General features: G+C 37.9%; 1 protein-coding gene across 1 annotated transcript in view; it reads right to left on the bottom strand.

The window, feature by feature from the left end:
- Positions 1 to 3,225: 3,225 nt before the first annotated feature.
- LOC108698960 (thyrotropin receptor) overlaps positions 3,226 to 20,840 on the bottom strand; it is a 53,188-nt gene continuing 35,573 nt past the window's right edge. The window contains exons 8-11 of the mRNA XM_041572998.1: positions 20,107 to 20,175; positions 8,089 to 8,166; positions 6,404 to 6,592; positions 3,226 to 4,835 (exon numbers count right to left, since the gene is read on the bottom strand). Coding sequence (XP_041428932.1) covers positions 3,440 to 4,835; positions 6,404 to 6,592; positions 8,089 to 8,166; positions 20,107 to 20,175 — 1,732 coding nt within the window. The 3' untranslated portion in view covers positions 3,226 to 3,439. The remainder of the gene's footprint in view (positions 4,836 to 6,403; positions 6,593 to 8,088; positions 8,167 to 20,106; positions 20,176 to 20,840) is intronic.

The raw sequence follows: 20,840 nt of genomic DNA, 5'->3' as shown, positions 1-20,840 counted from the left end.
CTGCCCACTTATACCCGCAACTCCCCCAACTTTCCTTCCTGCTGGTCTGTCTGCTGATTGGAACAGCTCCCCTGCCTACTGCACCCAAGACAGGTGCCATTACAAACTTAAATAAATATTTCCTGGCTAAAATAATAGGCAAAACGTTTGTTCAGCAGAAGCCCTATTCATTGTGCTCTTGTTGGAAAAGGTGGTATACTGCCCCTTTAAGTAGAATCGTTATGAACATATACTTAAACGAGTGGTTCACCTTTAATTTAACTTTTAGTATGTTATAGAATTGCCAATTGTAGGCAACTTTTCAATTAATCTTTATTTTTTCTTTTCTATAGAACTCATTCCAGCTTTCAAATGGAGGTCACTGACCCCACCTAAAAAAACAAATGCTCTGTCTACAAACGTATTGTTATTGCTACTTTTTATTACTCCTCTTTCTATTCCTCAAATTATTGGAATTGGCTATATTAGCCACGTTTATTATTGCCTACACTGCCACTCTATCCATACAATGACATTCCAAACAATCCCATGCTTCCTATTAGCAGATTGAGGAAGGCCCTTCCCTGTTTTTCACAGTAACACAGAGTAAGGACCATACAAACTGCTTTGCAGAGACAGGAGATGAAAAATGTAAGTGACCTGCACAAAGCAACTGAACACTGGTGGGATGAATTAGAACACTGGTGTGAGCCAGGCTTGATCCCCAACTTCATACTTGCTCTTGTGGCTGAATGGGATCAAATCCCATCAACAATGTATCTAGTATAATGTCATCAGGGGGGAAAGCCTCCCCAGAAGAGTAGGGCAAAGGCTGTCACAGCATCAAAGAAAGAACCAGCTTCATATACCCTTGGGTTTTGGATTGAGATTTTGGACAGGTGAATTCACATACTTTTGACCACGGAATGTAGTTTTCATAATTTTGTTCTTACAGCTAGTTTATCATGACACCTATATTGGTGTATTTTATTATCTCCAGTGGGACGCCTTGAGATCAGGACCGCTATGGAAGTAGATATGTAAACCCCTCTAATAATATATTATATTTCCTCTAAAAATGCCACTACGTTATTCATTAAACTGATTCAGAACGGCAAATTCCCCAAGTATCCAGTCACGTCTCTTAGATAATGCTAAAATGTCTGGTTTGCTTCTCCCAGGGACCGCAGGAATGGGGTTTTTGAATGCTGTGTTTGTAAGGGCACATCTGCATTTTATTGGAATATTTTATTATTGAATGATTACCAGCCAGTGCTTTTTCTCATTTCATTTTGAATGCATGCATGTTGAAATCATTTCTAGCGAGGAGCTGAATTGCTACCTGGTTTTTCATGTATAGTTATATACTTATATGTGGGAGTGTGTGCAGGGATAACTGCTAAAGGAAAGCTCAGTACAGGTTATCTGGAAACCCATTATATGAAAAGCTCCAAATTATGGAAAGGCTGTATCCCATAGACTCCATTATAATCAAATAATTCAGATTTTTTTAAATGAATTTCCTTTTTCTCTGTAGTAATGAGATGTTACCTTGCACTGGATCCCAACTAAGACATAATAGATCCTAACTGGATGAACTTAATGAATGTTTAAATGATTTTTAGCAGACTTAAGGTATGTTGATCCACATTACAGAAAGATAATTTACAGAATTTCCTTATCTGGAAAGCCCTAGGTCCCCAGCATTCTGGATAACAGGCCCCATACCTGTACTGACAGCTATTCTACAGCTAATATTATTACAGACGTTTTAACCTAAAATGTCATATAATTAAATATAAATATAGAATTAGGAACCTATTAATGACCAGACACCAGCACCTATAAATAATAACCCTTTTCACCTAGTATTTACACAGTGCCGTTAAATTGGCACTAATGGTTTGAACTGGGGTTGGTCTACTAAAACAGTTTCTTCTACACTGCATCATTGTAGTTACCCATAGCAACAAACCTACAATGGGTTTGGATCAGTCATTTGCAAGACATGAACTGATAGGTTGCTAGGAGTAAGTGAACTGGTGTAGTTTAGCGCCCATTTAAGTAAATCGGCTTTTAGCATAGATGCACAGCATTCCAAAGTCTAAGAATATATACCTCCCACTTTCAAGCATGATTTAAAATGTTTTAATATAGGGCTGTCTATCCTTCTGCCTTTCAGACATTCGGATGCTTAGAGGTGATGGGAGTTATAGCTTCCCCCAAATTGAAGGTTTTTGTAAATGCAGAATACATTGATATTATTTCTACACATTCTTTCAGTTGCCAGATGGGCAATTCTAAATGGCAGGTGTGTTAAAAAAAGAAATCCTATAATATGATCTGTGTGAATAAGACAAACAGAGAATTAACTGGACATTTAAAAATATTAAAAGATTTTACATGAAAAAACTTAAAGGAGATCTAAAGCCCAACTAAAGAAGTAGGCTAGAAGTATTATACATTGTGTTTTGGGCTTCTATATGCAAATCTTATTTCATTTCATTCAACCAAAAATGAATTAAAAAAAAACCCCAGAAAATTGTTCATTAAATTTTGGTTGAATTAAATGATATAAGATTTGCAATATATCCAAAAACTATTTTTAATTCACGATGTTAAATAACGGTTGACATATATAAACTTGGTTAAGTGAATTTGGGAGTTCAATAATCAATAATAAAATGTAATGAAATGAGATACAATTCACTGAGTGCGAGTTTTGAGATACTGTTCAATTAATTAATACTTTATGCTAAATAGGGTAAATGTATGTTTTTCAATAACCACACTACAAAAGGTAAAACCAAACTGAATTTATTCATGTTAACACTGTTATAGTAATTCTTTTCAATGTTGTGTTATTAGTTTGAAAGTATTTTTAGTGTGCTGGCTAAATCTTTGTTATACATTAACAAGGAATCTGTATTTCTAACAGCAGTACATGCAAATACATGGTATTTCTGGCCGGCAGAATTAATGGCCTTCAAGTAACTGTCTGTTTCTGTACCAGAATTCTTCAAGGTCTTTGTCTATTTCTTTGTCCGCATAACAAAAAATCTTAAGGAGAAGCTATATGTATATAGACTATTTTTATTTTAGCAGATGAGTACCTATAAGGCTCAGACTGATACTTTCAGTCAAAACTGGTAATGACAAATACATTCAACCGTTGGTTAATGAATGAATAAATGAAGACGATAAACAGAAGTAACTGTAAGACTCATGAGTACTTGCAATGGGATTCTAAAGAAAGTTAGAGCTCACATGTTGAAAATGTTAGTGGTCCTCAACTGTATCTGTATGCCATCTAAGAATGAATAAACATGACACTTAGACCATGCTTTTTATTCATGCCGTCTATCTAATGGAACGCCAACGATGCTATGATATGCAAAACAATAATAGTAGTAGTTTTAAATGATCCAGTCATCAGTCTGTCCCAGCCTGTAGAACAGTGCTAAAATGCTGTCAGGCTACTGTCTTCCAGGAGGAGAGGGTGCTGCACTGCTCCCTCAGGCTGTTCTTGTTTCTGAAAATTGGTCAGGTTGGCCAGAGTCTGCCCAGTCCCACCACTCTCCCTCTGGCAACAGGATCCACTGCTGTTTTTTGCCGACACAGTCTGTCCTCGATAAACCTGTGCTTGATGCTCACAGATACCAAATTTGCTGAGAAGGATGAAGACATCTCTGCGAAAAGCCTTGGTGAATATGGCATAAAGGAAGGGGTTGGCACAGGAATTAAGTGGATAGAAAAGTACCAGCAGAATCTTAGAATTGGAAACCGTGATGAGTGGTTTGTTCATAATGGCAGACAAAGCATAGAATGAGATGGGTGCCATGCAGATGAAGTCAGTAAAGATTAGTATAGCCATCCGTTTGGCAATTTTTGTGTCTTTGTCGCCAGACTTGTACTGAGGGTTCCGGACTGTGAAGTAGATTTTAATGTAACAAGCACAGATGACGATGAAGGCAATGATGTTGAGCATCAGCACAAAGATAATGTAAGCCTGAGACAGAGCTGCCTCTGTGTCCATGGGTAAGCAGATGCTGACTTTGATATAACTGCTAATTCCAACCAATGGCAGAAGTGCCAGGAAAAAGCATAATGTCCATCCACCCAACATGATGAATGAAGCATGCCTCAGCCTGATTTTACGGTCCAGCCGCATGGCAAACGTGATAGCATACCAACGTTCCAGAGTTATCATAGTCAGGGTATATACGGAAAGCTCACTTGCAAACACGGTAAAGAATCCAGCAGCATTACAGCCAGGCCCAGTCTGCCAGTTTATTGCATAATTATAATATTCAGAACGGGTGTGTACATCTACTGAGGCTATAAGGAGAAGGTAGATACCCATACAGAAGTCTGCAAAAGCTAAGTTGCACATGAGGAAACGAGGCACAGTCAGTTTATAATGACTGGTGACCAGTATGAACAGCACAAACACATTCCCCAGTATGGCCAAGAGGTTGACGAACCACACAACAATGCGCAAAAAGTTGTACCCCATGATGTCCTCACATGGGTTAAACTCATCAGGCTCCGGAGTGCACTCCAGCTTCTCACTGCCCCCACATATGATGATTTCATAGTGATTCTCAAATGCTGGGGCATTTTCACTCTGAGCATTCTTTATCTCTTGCCCAAAGCCCACCTCTTCCTCCCCTTGCTCTTCAAAGAAAACAGAATAGTGATTGTTGCTATGGAAGTCGGTCACCTTTGAATTTTCTGTCTGATCAGAATCCCCCTCTAGGTAATCTTGGTAGTAAGGACCCATAAACATACCAAGTGATCTTTTCCTGGTGGGGCTGTGCAACATGGACTGATTGCAGATTACTGACTCCAAGAAACTGAAATAAAAAAATATAAAAAGACACATATAAATCATACAATTGGTGTATATTCATCGGTAATTAACGAAAAACTATTTCATGGTATGATCAGATCTGTCCAGAAATGAGTCTAAAGGTGACCATACATTATAAGAGCTGCTAGTTTGCTAGGGTCGCCAAACGAGTGGATCTTTCCCTGATGTGTCCACCTAAATTGGATGATATTTGGTTTTAATCCGATCATTGTCTTTAATTCAATCAGATTACAACAGTGGGTATACTAGCCAGTGCGATCCCTGCTCTGACAAGAAAATCGAACCTGCCCAATTGCTGGGGATTGGGTAACGGGCTGTACTTTGCTGGGAAATGGGTAACGGGCTGTACATTGCTGGGGAATGAGAAATGGGCTGTACGTTGCTAGGGAATGCAATGTGCATTCAGGGTCGGACTGGAGCATTGGGGGCCCACTGGGATTGCAACCCAAACGGCCCTCCTGGCAGTCACCGTGGGCCCCCTCCCGACTTTTACACTATGCCCCCCACGAGCATGTGCGAACAGCCATGCGTCCGACCCTGTGTACGTTGCTGGGGAATGGGAATGGTCTGTACATTACTGAAGAATGGGGAATGGGCTGTACATTACTGGGGAATGGGAAATGTACTATACGTTGCTGGGGAATGGCCTGTATGTTACTGGGGAATGGACTGTACATTGCTGGGAAATGGGTAATGGGCTGTACATTGCTGGGGAATGGGCTTTACATTGCTGGGGAATGGCCTGTATTTTACTGGGGAATGGGTAATGGCCTGTATGTTGTTGGGGAATGGAAAATGGGCTGTAAACTGCTGGAGAATGGGAAATGTCCTGTTCGTTGCTGGGAAATGGGAAATAGGCATAAGGCTGCCGAGGAATGTGTTTCATGTTTGGATAAGCACTGCTTAGATATAGATGGATAACAAGTCATTATTTGCTAGGCAACTGACATAGGGGGTTGATTTATCAAAGTCCAGTTTTAGTTTTCTCACGATTCGAGAATAAACACAAATACAAATATACTTGAGAATATTCTGTGGAACCTGAATAGTTAGGATTTATTAAAGAATAAAAAAACGAAACGTGCTGAAATGAAATAGCTGTTTTTTTTCTCAACCTCGAAAATTAGTAAATAGGCCTGTTTGCGTCATGGAAATAAGCATTAGTCAAAACAAAACTTTTTCAAAGCTTTGTTTTTATATTTTTTAAAGAACCTTTGGTAATCTTTGGTGATATTATTAACCTGCATGGTTGGCTGAACTAAAATACATTTGGCATGTTATCAGGGGCACAAATGTCATACCACATACACACAAACTAACATATAGTTATATAGAAGTTAACTAGTCTGACCAGGAAAACAAGTAGAACAGCAGTAGGAAATCCATATAAACTTTGAAGGTACATACAAACAGCACATGGGTAGTCATCAGGTTAGACACAAACCTCTGAACCCTACAGACTGCTGGGTATTTACATCTGATTGATAGGCCCAATTCTGTGTTATCTAGGACTGGCTAGGTAGAATACAGATTGCTTAGTACTCAGATTACCTTTTCTTTTTGGTCCAGTTCTGGAAAGCACAGCAGTGGCTTGGGTAGGACAATTCTGCTTTCCTTAAATGCACAAAAGTCTTAATTGGGGGCAGTTTCTTCAGAGTCCAAGTGCTTTGGGCCAGAAGATGCTTCAAATTCTCCAAACCTTTTGTTGGAAGGGAGGTGATTGCTGTCTGTGACATGTCTCTGAATAGATACACAAACATAGGCCACATTATGACTGCAGGTGCAAAGTACAATGTCGGACACTATTTTTTTACCAATAATGCAATGCAGCCATGTTTGCATGTGATATTTGTCTGCTGCACCCACTGATACAACCCATTGTGTGAACCTTGAATTACCTCCACATTCTTGGTAGCAGTAACTCCTGGGATATGCAATGTCAATAGTCTCACTTGTATGAATCTCACACAATTGAAGGGCAAATCTATGTCTCCCCTGGTACCAGGGCTGCCATCAGAAGGGACAGGTGGTATAGGGTCCAGTGATTTCTGTTAGCTGTCAGGTGCTGCCCCATATGTCATATGTTAAGTGCAATGTTTTTGCATTCTGGAGCTTAATTTTTCTAATACTTGTACCAGTGCTTTCATCCTGCCCCCTCTTTATCACTGGACAGAGTGCAGTATGTAATGAGATTTCATATTTTATTCCACTTTCTTCTCTATCCAATAACAGAAATGGTGCATACACCAAAAGAGCAGGTAGCAGAACTCTTCCTAAATATGTGTAAATGTGCCCCACTGATGGTGAAATTACAACTATGAAATGCTGGAAACTGGAGAGACCAGTTTTATGTTTTTAATGGTGTAAATGTCATTTTTAAATAGTAGCTTTGAATACTCTAGGAGAGTAATTTAAGTATATGGAAGGATTAAAGACAGGGTCGGACTGGCCCGGCGGGATACCAGGAAAAAACCCGGTGGGCTCCCGTCTCTTGTGGGCCGCAAACAATTTGGAATTGCAGCAATCTGGTTGCTAGGATCCAAATTACCCTAGCAACCATGGACTGATTTGAATACGAGACTGGAATATGAATAGGAGAGGCCTGAATAGAAAGAGGAGTAATACAAATAGCAATAACAACAAATGTGTAGCCTTATAGAGCATTTGTTTTTAGATGGGGTCAGTGACCCCCATTTGAAAGCTGAAAACATTCAGAAGAAAAGGGTAAAAAATTAAAAAACTGTAAAAAATAAATAATGAAAACCAATTGAAAAGTTGCTTAGAATTAGTCATTCTATCACATACATTTAAAAAATAACTTAAAGGTGAACCACCCCTTTAACAGACTTTTTTGTGGAACTAAGACAGCAGTTTTGGAGTTAAGCAAACTCTGCTTTCAATAGCAATTGTTTTTACAAATAACTTTAAAAGCACTCAAAATTGTAATAAATGTATATTGGAAAGTTGCTTCGAATTGTGTTTTCTTTTGTTAGGTTTTAAAAAAGCCAACAATCTGTCAAATATTATATTTTTATTATCTTGCCTATCTTGCCTATTAGAGTGGTATATTTTAAAATATTATTTGATGAATGGAATACTTCTGGTCTTCATCTCCCATAGCTGAAATACCTAACTAGATAGTAAGCATATTTTTCCACTGAAGTCTTTTAACAACTTGGGTTTGTGCAAGCATCAGGACAATACATAAAATAAAATTCACAAGATGACCAACTTACAACAAATTTGGTCCACTAATGGTCCCCAAAAATAGCTCTTCGTGAAGCTCGTCCAGAAGGTTGTTCTTATGCAGGTACCTAGAAGAGAGAGAGAAGAACACAGTGACAACATTTAACATGATAAGAATATTGGTCTATTGGTATATTGGCTCATTGACCTTTTTGTTTGGACCTACTATTATTAATATTATTATCATTTTAGACCTAAAGCTTAGTATATATTTTATTTAATATGCATATCAGTGGCATAACTAGATATTACTGGGCCCTACAGCAAATTATTTTTCAGGCCCCCAAAATGTCTAGAGGTTTATCTGTTTTACCAATATTTATTTAACTTTGATATGAATTAGGGCCTCACGTGGCCCTTATGCCTCCTGGGCACCCTGCAGCTGCAGGGCCTGCTTCCTCTGTAGTTACGCCATTGATTTTCATTGTACGGACTTGAAAGCACCTTGGACAAAGAGAGTAGCAGGGGTGGTTACCTGGCAGAGGTCTGTAAGTATTGTATGGTCATTGTTACATAGCAGCAGTCTAGGAATGGTATTGAAAGAGTTACTGGTGAAGGTCTTAAAAGAGCCAAGGGAGTGATTGCTGGCATTAGGTACAGGAAGAACTGTGTGGGAAGGAGGAAAATTTGTACCAAGACAGCAGTCTGGTGATTGTCAGCCTTAATTCTTTTTGACATTTTATCACGCCTTCTACACCCTTTCCCCTTCTTGGGTTTTCAATCCAAGATTCATAGTACACAAAAACTGGAAAAGACAAATAAATGTTCTTGGGTCTATTTGAGAGAGCATATCCTTCCCAGCTAAGGGGCTGCTGACAGCAGACCTACATATAATGAGGGGTGATTATGTATACTTGTTTGTGGATCCATGAGAAGTTGGGTTGGCAGATGTACAAGACAAGCCATGAAAATATTCAGCTTTTCCCAGAACAGCAATCACAGCTATCAAACCCTGCCTTTATGTTATTTTCTTTTTGTATTATGTAAATCCAAGGTGCCTGCACATGAGGTTGCCTTTGCAACATGAGGTGCACAAACAAAGATTTCCTTATATGAATATGATGGACCAGCACTCTCTTAGTCAGTGATCCCCAACCAGTAGCTTGTGAGCAACATGTTGCTCTCCAACCCCTTGGATGTTGCTCCCAGTGGCCTCAAAGCCGGAGCTTATTTTTCAATTCCTGGTTTGATGCAAGTTTGGGCTGCATAGAAACCAGGTACACTGCCAAACAGAGCATCAATGTAGGTTGACAATCCACATAGGGGCTACCAGATGGCCAATCACAGCACTTATCTGGTGCCCCAAGACAATTTTTCATGCTAGTGTTGCTTTCCAATTCATTTTACTTCTGAATGTTGCTCACTGGTTCAAAAGGGGATCCCTGCTCTTAGTTATACATTTATGATCTTTTACTGCACATAGCGATACAGCATCAAATCCAACATTCCGAATCCCCCACAAGGGACCAGAATTTCAGATGTAATGCTGTTGCACTATGCAAGATAAAAAATAACCCACAAATGTATTAAGAAGAGAGTGAAGATCCTCATATCTACTGTATATATATATATATATATATATATATATATATATATATATATATATATATATATATATATATATTCCCAAAACTACCATTGCCCCTTTTAATTTGTTCTCTTATTTAGAGAACTTTATGCTCCAACAAACAGTTGTAACTATTTGCTTTACATATCTCATCTGAATTATGAGACAGTTAGGTACTAACACCCTGGCACACTGCCAGATATAGTGTGCCCTGCAAAAAATGTAGGCGAGGCATCACTATTACAAATATCTACTAAATTCACAAATACAAAGGGGTGGTCAAATTTAAGTGAACTTTTAGTATGTTATAGAATGGCCAATTCTAAGTAACTTTTCAACTTTTCAAATTTTTTAAAGTTTTTTTGCCTTCTTCTTCTGAATCTTTCCAGTTTTTAAATGCAAAAAAAAAAAGCAATAAGGGCAAAAGGGAAATTGGAGCTACTCCATGTTTGGGCCATGCAAAGTAGGTAGGTAGACAATTAGATAACCAGTGTACAATGGACTTTTGCTAACAAAACAAAAAAAGGTGAAGGGAGGGTTGTGTAATTATTTGCTGTTGGAAATTTTTTTATATGTATATAGTAATATATATATATGTAGATAATATATATTTGCTGGCAAACTCTATTTCTACTAAATTCAGGTTGTTGAGGAGATTTTCTTTAATTCATATGAAAGCGATTGGGTGGTCAGACCTGTCTCAAATCAGCATTCTATTTGATCCCACAGCTCACAGTAAGGTTGAGGTCAGGGCACTGTGCAGAAAACTCCTGTCCCTGCAAACCAATTCCCTATAAGCCTTACTTTGAGGGCAGGATTATTATCCTGCTTAAAGAGGGAAGGGTCATCCCTAAACTGTTTCCAAGAAGTAGGAAGCAGGTTATTATGAAGAATGTCATCGTATGATACAGCAGTATTTGTGGCAGCAATTATGGGCGTGGCTTAAGTAGCTAATTCCAATCATTAGAAGGGGAGCCCATACACTTTTGTCTATATAGTGTACTGCACAACAACAGAATATAACACAGACTGTCTACAATTAGTCAGGCTTAGCCTTAAGGCTAGAGAATAGGGTTGAGGATTCTTAATTATAACTTGTTTCCCAGCATTCCTGATTTAAAGCTAGGACATTTTGTCCATGCAATAGTTGCTAATTACTTCTTTCCTTAAGGACAATGGCCCATGGGGCGTGTCCAAAAATACTTTTTTATTCTGTGAGAGCCCCAAATCTCACCCCAATGGTCCATCAGGCTTTGAATATCTGTTTTGTTTCATATTAAGGGCGACACTGCAGTCTGGGATCCTCTGCTATGGGATTACTCAGTCCAGCACGGAATGATGGGATTGGCGCAATGTAATATAAAATGTTTCGAATTGTACGCACTGAACAATTTCTTGTTCTAGCAACACCATCTGGGAGATAATCAGCATGGATACATAGGGTGTTCACTAACAGTTCACTACAGGAATGTTAGTTTTTCACCTGGCTCCATATCACAGAGAAAATCCAGCACTTAACATTATATTAAGAAGTTTAAGAAATGTACTGTGTTTAAGATATTCCAGTAGCACAGAATTATTTTGGGCAAGAATTATACAGGTATCACATATCCAAGTAAATACATTGTCTTATTCAGAACAGAGATGTATATACAATCTTGTCTCCACTTAGATACCCAACTTCCCACACACATTCCTTTCATATATAACTCATTCCAACGCTATACACATTTGTATGGTAACGTAGTATACTCTTGCATATATGCTTATAATAATAATACATATATAAAATGAAAGTCTGAAGAGTCTGAAAGCTTCACTCCCTTAAAAATTGCATAGTCTCCAGTAGTGCTGTGTACATATCAAACAATGCCTTTAAAGGGGACCCGTCACCCAAAAAAAATATTCAAATTCCTATTTTATCACATTACTCAAGCAAAATGAACTTTAATTACACTATATAAATTATTTAATTCTTGCTTCCTTCAGTCTGGGATTTCAAAATTAGAGCAAGCAGGCAGCAGACATTTTGTGGACACTGTTATTAAGACAAGCCTTGTATCATCTCAGAATCTTGTTTGTGGGACCCGATGTCCATCCCCATGCACTGATTACACAATTAAATGGTAAAGAGAACGGGGGAATGTGTGGAGAGCAGTGACATCTGGGAAGTGCTGAATAGAAAGTGAAAGTCATTGTCTGCCCCACCTCTATGCCACTGACATAGAGGAGTGGCAGACAATATTTGATTGACAGCTGAGATTTTTAAATGAGCTTACAACAGCTATGAATGCTTTAATAAAAAATAGAAATTGGATTTCATGTTTAATTTGAAAAGGACTTTTATTATACAGATTTTTGTGTCTGGGTGACAGGTCCACTTTAACTAAGCAATCTAGTGTACAAAACACCTTTTTAAACATACAAGTGACAACCCATGTCTACATTTTGTAGCCATAATGAAATCAGCTGTAAGATAGCAACACAGTGCACATACAGTATCTTTAAAAACAATATGAATATATATTTTAGTTCAGCAATATTCATACACCAAGCAACATCTCGAGGCATCAGGCTACCAGCGACATACACACATTCAGTCGCATCTTTTCCAACCATTGTCTTCAACCCTTCTTTCTTTTGCAGGTACACTGTCAAATCATGATGGTACTAGATGCATGAATGTGTTTTGGCATTATTATTCACCCCTGTGTGGTAGCAATATAAAAAAACAAATATCTTAAAAAAACGAGAAAGGGGGCCATGTAATTTATCTGGATCCAGTCGACTTATCTGTGCAATATTTTCAAGTTATAATTTCCTCCCCATGGAGTTTTTGTAGCCTGCTCCAGTGGAATGCATTTAAAGGAGAATTCAACCCTAAACTTAAAAAAAACCCTACACTACATAGACCCCTCCCCCTCAGCCTAAGTGTTACACTGGGCAAATGCCCCTCACGTTTTACTTAACCAGTGTCGGACTGGGACACCAGGTGCCCACCAAAAAACCTTAAATCAGGGGCCCACCAAAAACCTTAGGCCAGCGGCCCACCCTTAGTATTATTTTTCTTCTTCTCACTCAACCTCTATTCTCCTATTCTGTTTTCTTTACATACTATAATCTATTGTTCCATCTATTTAGCCTCTTTGTTCTCATAGAAATAGGGAATGAAATGTGAAACATGAAATAGGCCAAATGTTTAGAAGCAGGAGGGCCCACTGACACCTGGGCCCACCGGGAGTTTTCCTGGTATCCCGGTGGGCCAGTCCGACACTGTACTTACCCCTCGGAGCAGATGCAGGCATCGGAGTTCACGGGCGCCATCTTCTTCTCTTCAGAAATATTTGGAATGAGACCTGCATGTCCTCGCATGCGCAGTTGGAGCAATTTTGTGTTTCGTGACAACTGTGCACGCGGCAAAACTCATGAAAGACTAGTGAATTGGCTGAAGATGGCGCCAGTGAACTCCAATGCCTGCATCTGCACGAGGGGTAAGTAAAGAGTTAGGGGCATTTACCGTGGGTAACACCTAGGCTGGGGGGGAGGAGGGGTCTATGTAGGGTAGGGTGTAGGGTTTTTTTAAGTTAAGGGTTGAATTCTCCTTTATTAGGAGACAAAGAGTATCCTTTCTCTAAATAATGCTTAGCAAATCATTCTACTGCTGAACATCACCTGTCAGAAAACATGTACAGTAACTAAACATTAAAGGAAGGCATTATAGGGATTAGAAGAATATGTTTATCCGAAGAACTGACAAGGGTTGTGCAATAGCAGTTATGGAATATGGCAAATACAGGGAGGAGATCACTAAATAATTTATAAATAATGAATGCTATAGAATAAAAACTTAATAGGGATGCCACTTTTACATACAAACAGGGCTTAGATGACATCAAGCCAAGTCAAGTAGGAATTTATTGCCATTTGTACTTAATGTACATAGGGATTCTCCTAGTTTTTATACTTTCAGGTATTTTATGCCTAAGAATATAGTTGTGCTTATGCCAGATGAACAGATCATGCCCTGGATGACTCGGGTCTCTAGTAATGGCTTTAAGTTTTTTCTTACATCTGGTGTTTTTATATGCTTCCAAAGATACACAGAAGACCCAAAGAATGCAATAAAGGTACAGGCTCTTTTATCCAGAATGCTTAGGACCCAGAATTTTACAGATAAGAGATCAGTCATTACCGTGAATGGGAAATAAACCAGTGAGATTGTTTGGCCACCAATATGGATTCAAGCAGCATAGTTACCATCACTTCCAAGCTTCTGTATTATTATTATATCATGTTTAAAAATTAGAATTATTTGCTAAAAATGGACTCTATGGGAGACGGTCTTCCCAGTATTTGGATCTTTACTTGCAACTTTGTGTAATAGCACACCTTTTTAAATGTAAAGGCTTCATTAATTGGAAGGACCCGATCCTTGAGGACATTGTTATGCAACTGGAGACTGGAGAGATGTTTACAATCAAACATTGCTTAACCTGTGCAACAGCGTGACAGCAGGGGTAATATACAGTACCTTATGCTGTATGACTGTGAACTGAATTGTATGGGAAATTACAAAGGACCATTCAGCAACAGATCGGCACTACATACTGTAGATCTCACATTAAACAGCAGTAGAATCTGGACCAAAACAATTCCCATTGCTAAGCATTTATTTAGAGAAAATACCCTCTTTAACTTCTCTTAAATGAATGCCACTGGAGTCAGTTATACAAACTTCATTGGGAGGAAACTACTTGCAAATACTGCATAGCGAAGCGTACTGGATCCACAAGATATTTAAAAAAAATATTATTATTTTTTCAGATACAGGGATGGGATCTATTATTCCCCAGAAACCCCAGCCATCTCCCATAGACTCCACTTTAATCAAATAATTAAAATTTTTAAAAATTATTTCCTTTTTCTCTGAATAATAAAACAGTACATTGTATTTGGTCCCAAATAAGATATAATTAATCCAGGCAAAATACTCCCATTGGATTTAATGGTTAAATGTTTGTTTAGTAGACTTAAGGTATAAATATCCAAATTATGGAAAGAGCCCTCATTCATTAAACCCCAGGTCCTGAGCATTCTGGATAACAGGGATTTACAATAATGGCAAAAAAAAACATTCAACAATCATCAAAATGAGACTGTACTTGTAAAGAAAGAAAGCTTGGGGCTGATCTATCAAAAAATCAAGTATGCATCTTTTTCCACGATTGAATAAAAAGACATGCACGGTTGAAATGAAAAAAATGCACATGCAAATATACTCCAGAATATTCTTCAGAACCTCAGTATTTATTAAAGAAAAAATTCATGAAAAACGCCAGAAAAACTCTGCAAGTAAAAGCTGACACGGTTCAATAGAAGTCACGGTTCAATAGAAGTCAGTGGGAATAGTCTCTCTCAACTTTATTTATTTTCCCAGTTCCTGAAAACATTTTTTTAAAAAAAAGTTTTTCAGCCTTATTAAAATGAAAGTAACAATGAGATTTTTGCTGGCATGCACCTTTTTTTTTTTGAGAAAAAAAACCTGCAGGAATATTCTGTTGTTGTTTTTTTAATACGTTAGCGTTTGAGAAAAAAGTCACTTTGTTTGGTGCTCATTTTTTCCCCTGAAACTTGAAGATTGATAAATAGGCCACTTGAAGACAATGCCTTGAAAAGATGTAGCAGGAATGTATCTGTGTCGGTCATTGTTGTTTTAAAGATATGTGCACTGTCAATATGTTAAAGCAGATCCTATCACACTTCATACAAGACATGGAGAGTCCTTGATGGGCCAGTGGTTAGCTTTGTTGTTATGCAGCACTGGTATATGGGGTTCAGCTCTTTCCATGCCACAGTCTGCCTGGAGATTGTATGTAGCGATGAGCAAAAAATGAGCATTTTTTCAGTATTTTGCCATTTGCAAATATTTTCACAGAACAGTTAAAAATGTTCACCACAAAAAATGCCCATAGACTCCAATGTATTTTGCACAGATAAAGATATTGTGGAAAAAAATCACAGTGAAAAAACACTCACATGCTTTAATGCACTTTTCATGGAAAAAACACAGAAAAAGTTGTCTCAAAAACACGCCCATTGAATTTAATGCATTTTGCAAATTTTTCACCGTTTTGTTCATTTTTCCACAGTTTTTCCAGAAAGTGAAACGGGAAAGACTTGCTCATCTCTAATTGTGTGCTCTATCTGTGTGGGTGTTTCTCCAGTTTCAATGGAGTTTTATTCCAGCATTTCTACCATGTTCATAAAGTTTTAGGGTGCCCTGAATTGTTTTGCTGAGAAGCCGAGTATTTTCTAGTTATGTTACTTCTGCTCCATCTGTACTTAAAGCTTGTTTTGTTTTTAGCTGTTTGGAGGTTAGTGGTAGAGTTTCCTGTCAAACATGCAGTATTAATATAATAATAATAATAATTGGTCTTATGATGATGGGAATGTGAGCAATATCACATGATCCTCAAATTCATACAATCCACTGAGAATATTTGCATCTAAAAATACATTCTGTCCTGTCTGTGGATGTTGGAGCCAATGAACGAGATTGTCTGCTCGTGTCTCCTTCCTTCCTTTGGCTGTGAGCTCACTCGGTAATTTTCCAGCCAGTGCAATCGATGCCTGTTTATTTAACGTTATGTGCCGTGCAGCCTGGGATGGTACAGGTATTAGCTGCAGACTTGAGGAGAAAAGCATGTGCGAGTTTGTGATATGTGACACTCAGAGGGTGAAGTAAGAGCCACAAAAATAAACCACCAACCTCCCAAAACAATCAGACAGATAATCCCTCTTCTAACCCCTTCCAAACACTTCAGTACTGCACAACGTCAAACTTCTACCACACTTTATGGCCCATAACAGAGATAGCTTGGCCTAAATCACTTAGTGCCTCAAACTTTAAAGCATTTAAAGGTTAGTTTGCAAATGTACCTCAAATTAGGCATTTTTTTGTATGTATTTAACCACTATTATGAAAAGTACTTGGACTCCTTAAACCTTGCAATGAGCACCATGGCCTGCCTTGATGAAATGTTCCCAATAAAAACTTCTGCTGCTGCTTGTGTAAGATTTACAAAGCTTCTAACTGGCATCCACAGTGGTAAATTGTGGCATGCAGTATTAGGTAGACACCTGCAATTACACCTACTCAAAAAATCACTCATGTATAATACTTTGCTGAAATCACTAGATCAATCTTCCTTCAGTTTGCTGCCAAGCCAGAAAAAAACTCCATGGACAGACATATCTCTGAGCATTATTTTCAATAAACAATCTGTAATCTCTGATGTGAGAGCTATTGGCTTGAACACAATGCTGATGTGAGAGCTATGTGAAAGCAAACCTGGGGCAAGAACTATTGCAGATTTTCAGGCAATTCATATTCAACACTGTAGGAGGCAGCAGAGGGCCATTTCCGGTTGTTTTATGTCTCTCTGAAAACCGTAGTGTTGCACAGTGCACAAAAATGTGTTACATAGTTAGTTAGCCAGTTCTCTATCAAGGTACAAATACTATGTTCCAGGCCAACATTCTTTAATTTAACCAGTAATAGTCTGTGTGGCACTGTATCAAATGCTTTAGCAAAGTCTAAGTAAATCACATCCACTGCCATCCCAGAATCGAGATCCCTGCTCACCTTCTCATAAAAAGAAATATAATTAATTCCGGGAAGATCTATTACGCATAAAACCATGCTGGCACAAACTCATAGTATTATGATTTGCTATGAAATCCATTATCTAAGGGTCAGGGCACACTCTCAGATTTGAGGAGAAGATCTGAGCGTGTGCCCTGACGCTTATCCTTTATTAACCATTCAAAAAGCTTTCCTACCACTGACCTCAGACTAACTGGCCTATAGTTTTGAGGCTGAGAACGAGATCCCTTTATGACCTAGGGCCTAGAGTCAGAGCAAGGCAATTGAAGGCTCAAGTACAGGAATATGTTTGAGGCCATATTAATACCAGTATGAAACAAAATGCTTCCAAATACTGGCAGGAAAAACAGAAGACAAAAAGTAGGAGAGAGTATGTGAGATGGATTTTCTCTCTTTTCTATTTCTCTTTATTGAATTTTAAATACTCCAGCAGCAAAGTTTAAAACAATAATACTTGTCAAGATTCCATGTGAGTCATACAAAGAAATTAATTTAACATTAAGTATTAACTACCAAGTGACCTGAGTTCTACTTCATCTTTTTGCTCAACACATTTAAAGACATTTAAAGACACAGCCAACATTTTCTCCAATATAATAATGTGAATGAAAGCTAAAATGTTAATAACATGTAAATGGCACAGTCAAGCTCAAAATAGGTATCCAAGGATTTTCAGACCTCAAGGATTATCTGTGAGATGGATTTTATATATATAAAAAATAAGTAAAGCAGAAAGCATTGTGCCATCTACAGGCAGAAATTATAACAAAAAATATACAGGTACCCAGACTATTAAAGAGTGCAGAGGAGCAATATAAGAAGCACACCGTTCATTCAGTTAAAATTGTCTGTGTGAGCCACTCAATGAACATGGGAGAAAGAAAAAAACAGTGAACTGTCTGAGGAGCAGAGGCACAAAAGTGTAAGGCTACAAGTCCATCTGCAGAGACCTTAATGTTCATGTGCACATCATGCTAAACGTTATTAAGAATCCCATGGTACTGTCACCATTCTCCCTGGATCAAAGAGGAAGATACCTCAAAGATTGCATATGAGAATTATGGTGAAATGTGAAAGAATCATTATCAACTATCTTCAAATGCAAAGTACATCAGTTTTAACTCACACCATTTGTCACCAACTTCTGAGGTAGAAGACCCAGGAAGTCCCCACTGCTGACACGGACATAAGAAAGCCCAACACACCTAAAACACACCTACACAAGCAAAAAGTCTCCAGTGAGAACATCCTGAGGACAAATGAAACTAAATTAGAGCTATTTGGTAAAGCAAAACATCATTTTCTTTACAGAAAAAAATGAAGCCTTCTATGAAAAGGACACCACCCGTAAAATCAAACATGGAGGAGGTTCACTGATGTTTTTGAGGGTCAAAAAGCTAGGTTTCTGACAATGGGACCTGCAACAGGACAATGATTCCAAAAGTCCCTAGGAATGGTTAAAGACAAAACACTGTACTGCTCGGAAGTGCTCAGATCTAAATACCATGAATGGTATTTGTAGAAGGCATCCTTCAAATCTGGAACACACTGCAAAAAAATAGTGGTCCACATTGTCAGTAGAGAAAGCTCATCTATGGTTATAGAAAGTGTATTCTTTTAGTTATTCTTCCCAAAGTATGTGTTACCTTATATTGAGTCTAGGGTAATAATTCTGTCAGTCTTTTTTCATGTCTGAAAGGATAGGTGAGTATGCTGTGTAAACTCAATAGTAAAACAAATGTAAAAAGCTGGTTTTCTCAACTTCAAACTTATTTTGCCATTGATCAATTTATTTTACAGTTTTTTTAAAAAAGGAGCCAAAGTTTTGCCCATGGCTTTACACCAAACATTCATTTACAAGCAGGCAGTAAGTGTGCATTTCTGTAGCTGTCTGTGTGTGTGTAGTTATTGTATGTGCTCATCTGCACACTCACTCCATCTCACCATTCCTCACTGACATTACCACTAGCACAAACCATGCATACCTGTCAGCGTTAATGCTAACACCATAAAACAGATTCACAATTACCTTCTACAGTATATGTTGACATTTCTTAAAACCCACTCTATATTCTGTAGAGTGTTTCCTACAAATCCCTCCAGTCAGGTTTGCACAAAAAAGTGGTAAATTTTTACTCAAGCTATTCATGCTGTCAACGTTCCATTGACTTACAGCATGATTCTTCATCTCAACTTAATATTATTAATAATTATTATTCATTATTATTAATAAACACCATTATTCCTATATTTATATAAGTATTTAATTGTGATCTATTATGAAATGAAAGAAGTTGCCGCACAGTCTCTCTTGGTTTTAACTTGTTACGGTGCCATTTTTTTTTTCATTTTATATACTGTTAGAATGTAAATTAGCACTACGTGTGGCCACTGTGGATTTGCAGCTTATTTAAATTTTATAGTTTCAGTTTCAAGGAAACTTATTGTGCAAGTCGATGGGCTGAACTGACTGCAAACTGATTATAGTTAAATAAAATGCATTTTCTAAATGCTACCACAATTACCAACATGGTAACATTGAAATGTACACTCCTAAGTATATTAGCAGATATTTCTGAAATTTGTAGAATACAGTGGTCCCCACAATGTCATTTGTGGCAGTGGTGGAAACCTAAAGACTACAGAGACACCAGAGATTCAGGGTTTGTAGTCTTATATTCCTCTTCTCTTTTATTTACCCTAACAGTGGGCACTTTCCAATTCCAATAACTTTCACCATATGATCTCCACATTCTGTAAGATGCCATTACTTACAGCTCATCCAGTTTGGTTCCATTGAAAATATATCCTTGTAACTGGGTGAAGCCATTATTGTATAGTTTTCTGTAGGTAACACAAAAAACAAAGTTATTTTTTTTTTAAAAAAAGGGGGAAATACTCATCAAAGTCAATTAACAACTGTAGAACATAGATAGTTTGAATGTAAAAGTTTCATGGTTTGACAAATATGTATATACAGGCTATAGGCAAGCCCATAAGTTATAATGCCTAGTAATTCTGCATCCTGACATACATATTAGGGCTAATTTACCATGGTGCAGGTGCTGGAGCACAAAGAGGTCGCAGGTGACTGAGAGCACAATTGTTTCCCCCTTGAGGTCCATACACAGAGCACTTGTGCCTGTACTAGTCCAAACTGTACTCTGTACTTTGACTGGATGAAAAATGCCTTAGCTCCCCTTAGCACTTGCATCTGTAACAGTTATTAAATATAAAACACCCTAGCACCTTGATTCAGCTTGTGATTCTCAATGCTAGACCAGCTAGGAGCACTCCATACAATACCCAATTGCCACCTATATCAGTAGTGAAAAGAAATGTGCCTTAGGGTGTATCAAAGTAACTTGGATTGAGCAAGGTACAGATTGCAAAAAAACATAGCACTTTTTTCCCATTATTTTTTGTAATTGAGCCTAATAATCTTCAAATACCACATTAGCCTTGCCAAAAATTTTCCTTACATTTTTATCAAATTTGCTGGCTGTGTT

Source organism: Xenopus laevis, chromosome 8L (genome assembly GCF_017654675.1).
Source record: "Xenopus laevis strain J_2021 chromosome 8L, Xenopus_laevis_v10.1, whole genome shotgun sequence".
NCBI lineage: Eukaryota > Metazoa > Chordata > Amphibia > Anura > Pipidae > Xenopus > Xenopus laevis.
This window is presented reverse-complemented; position numbering and strand designations above follow the sequence as displayed.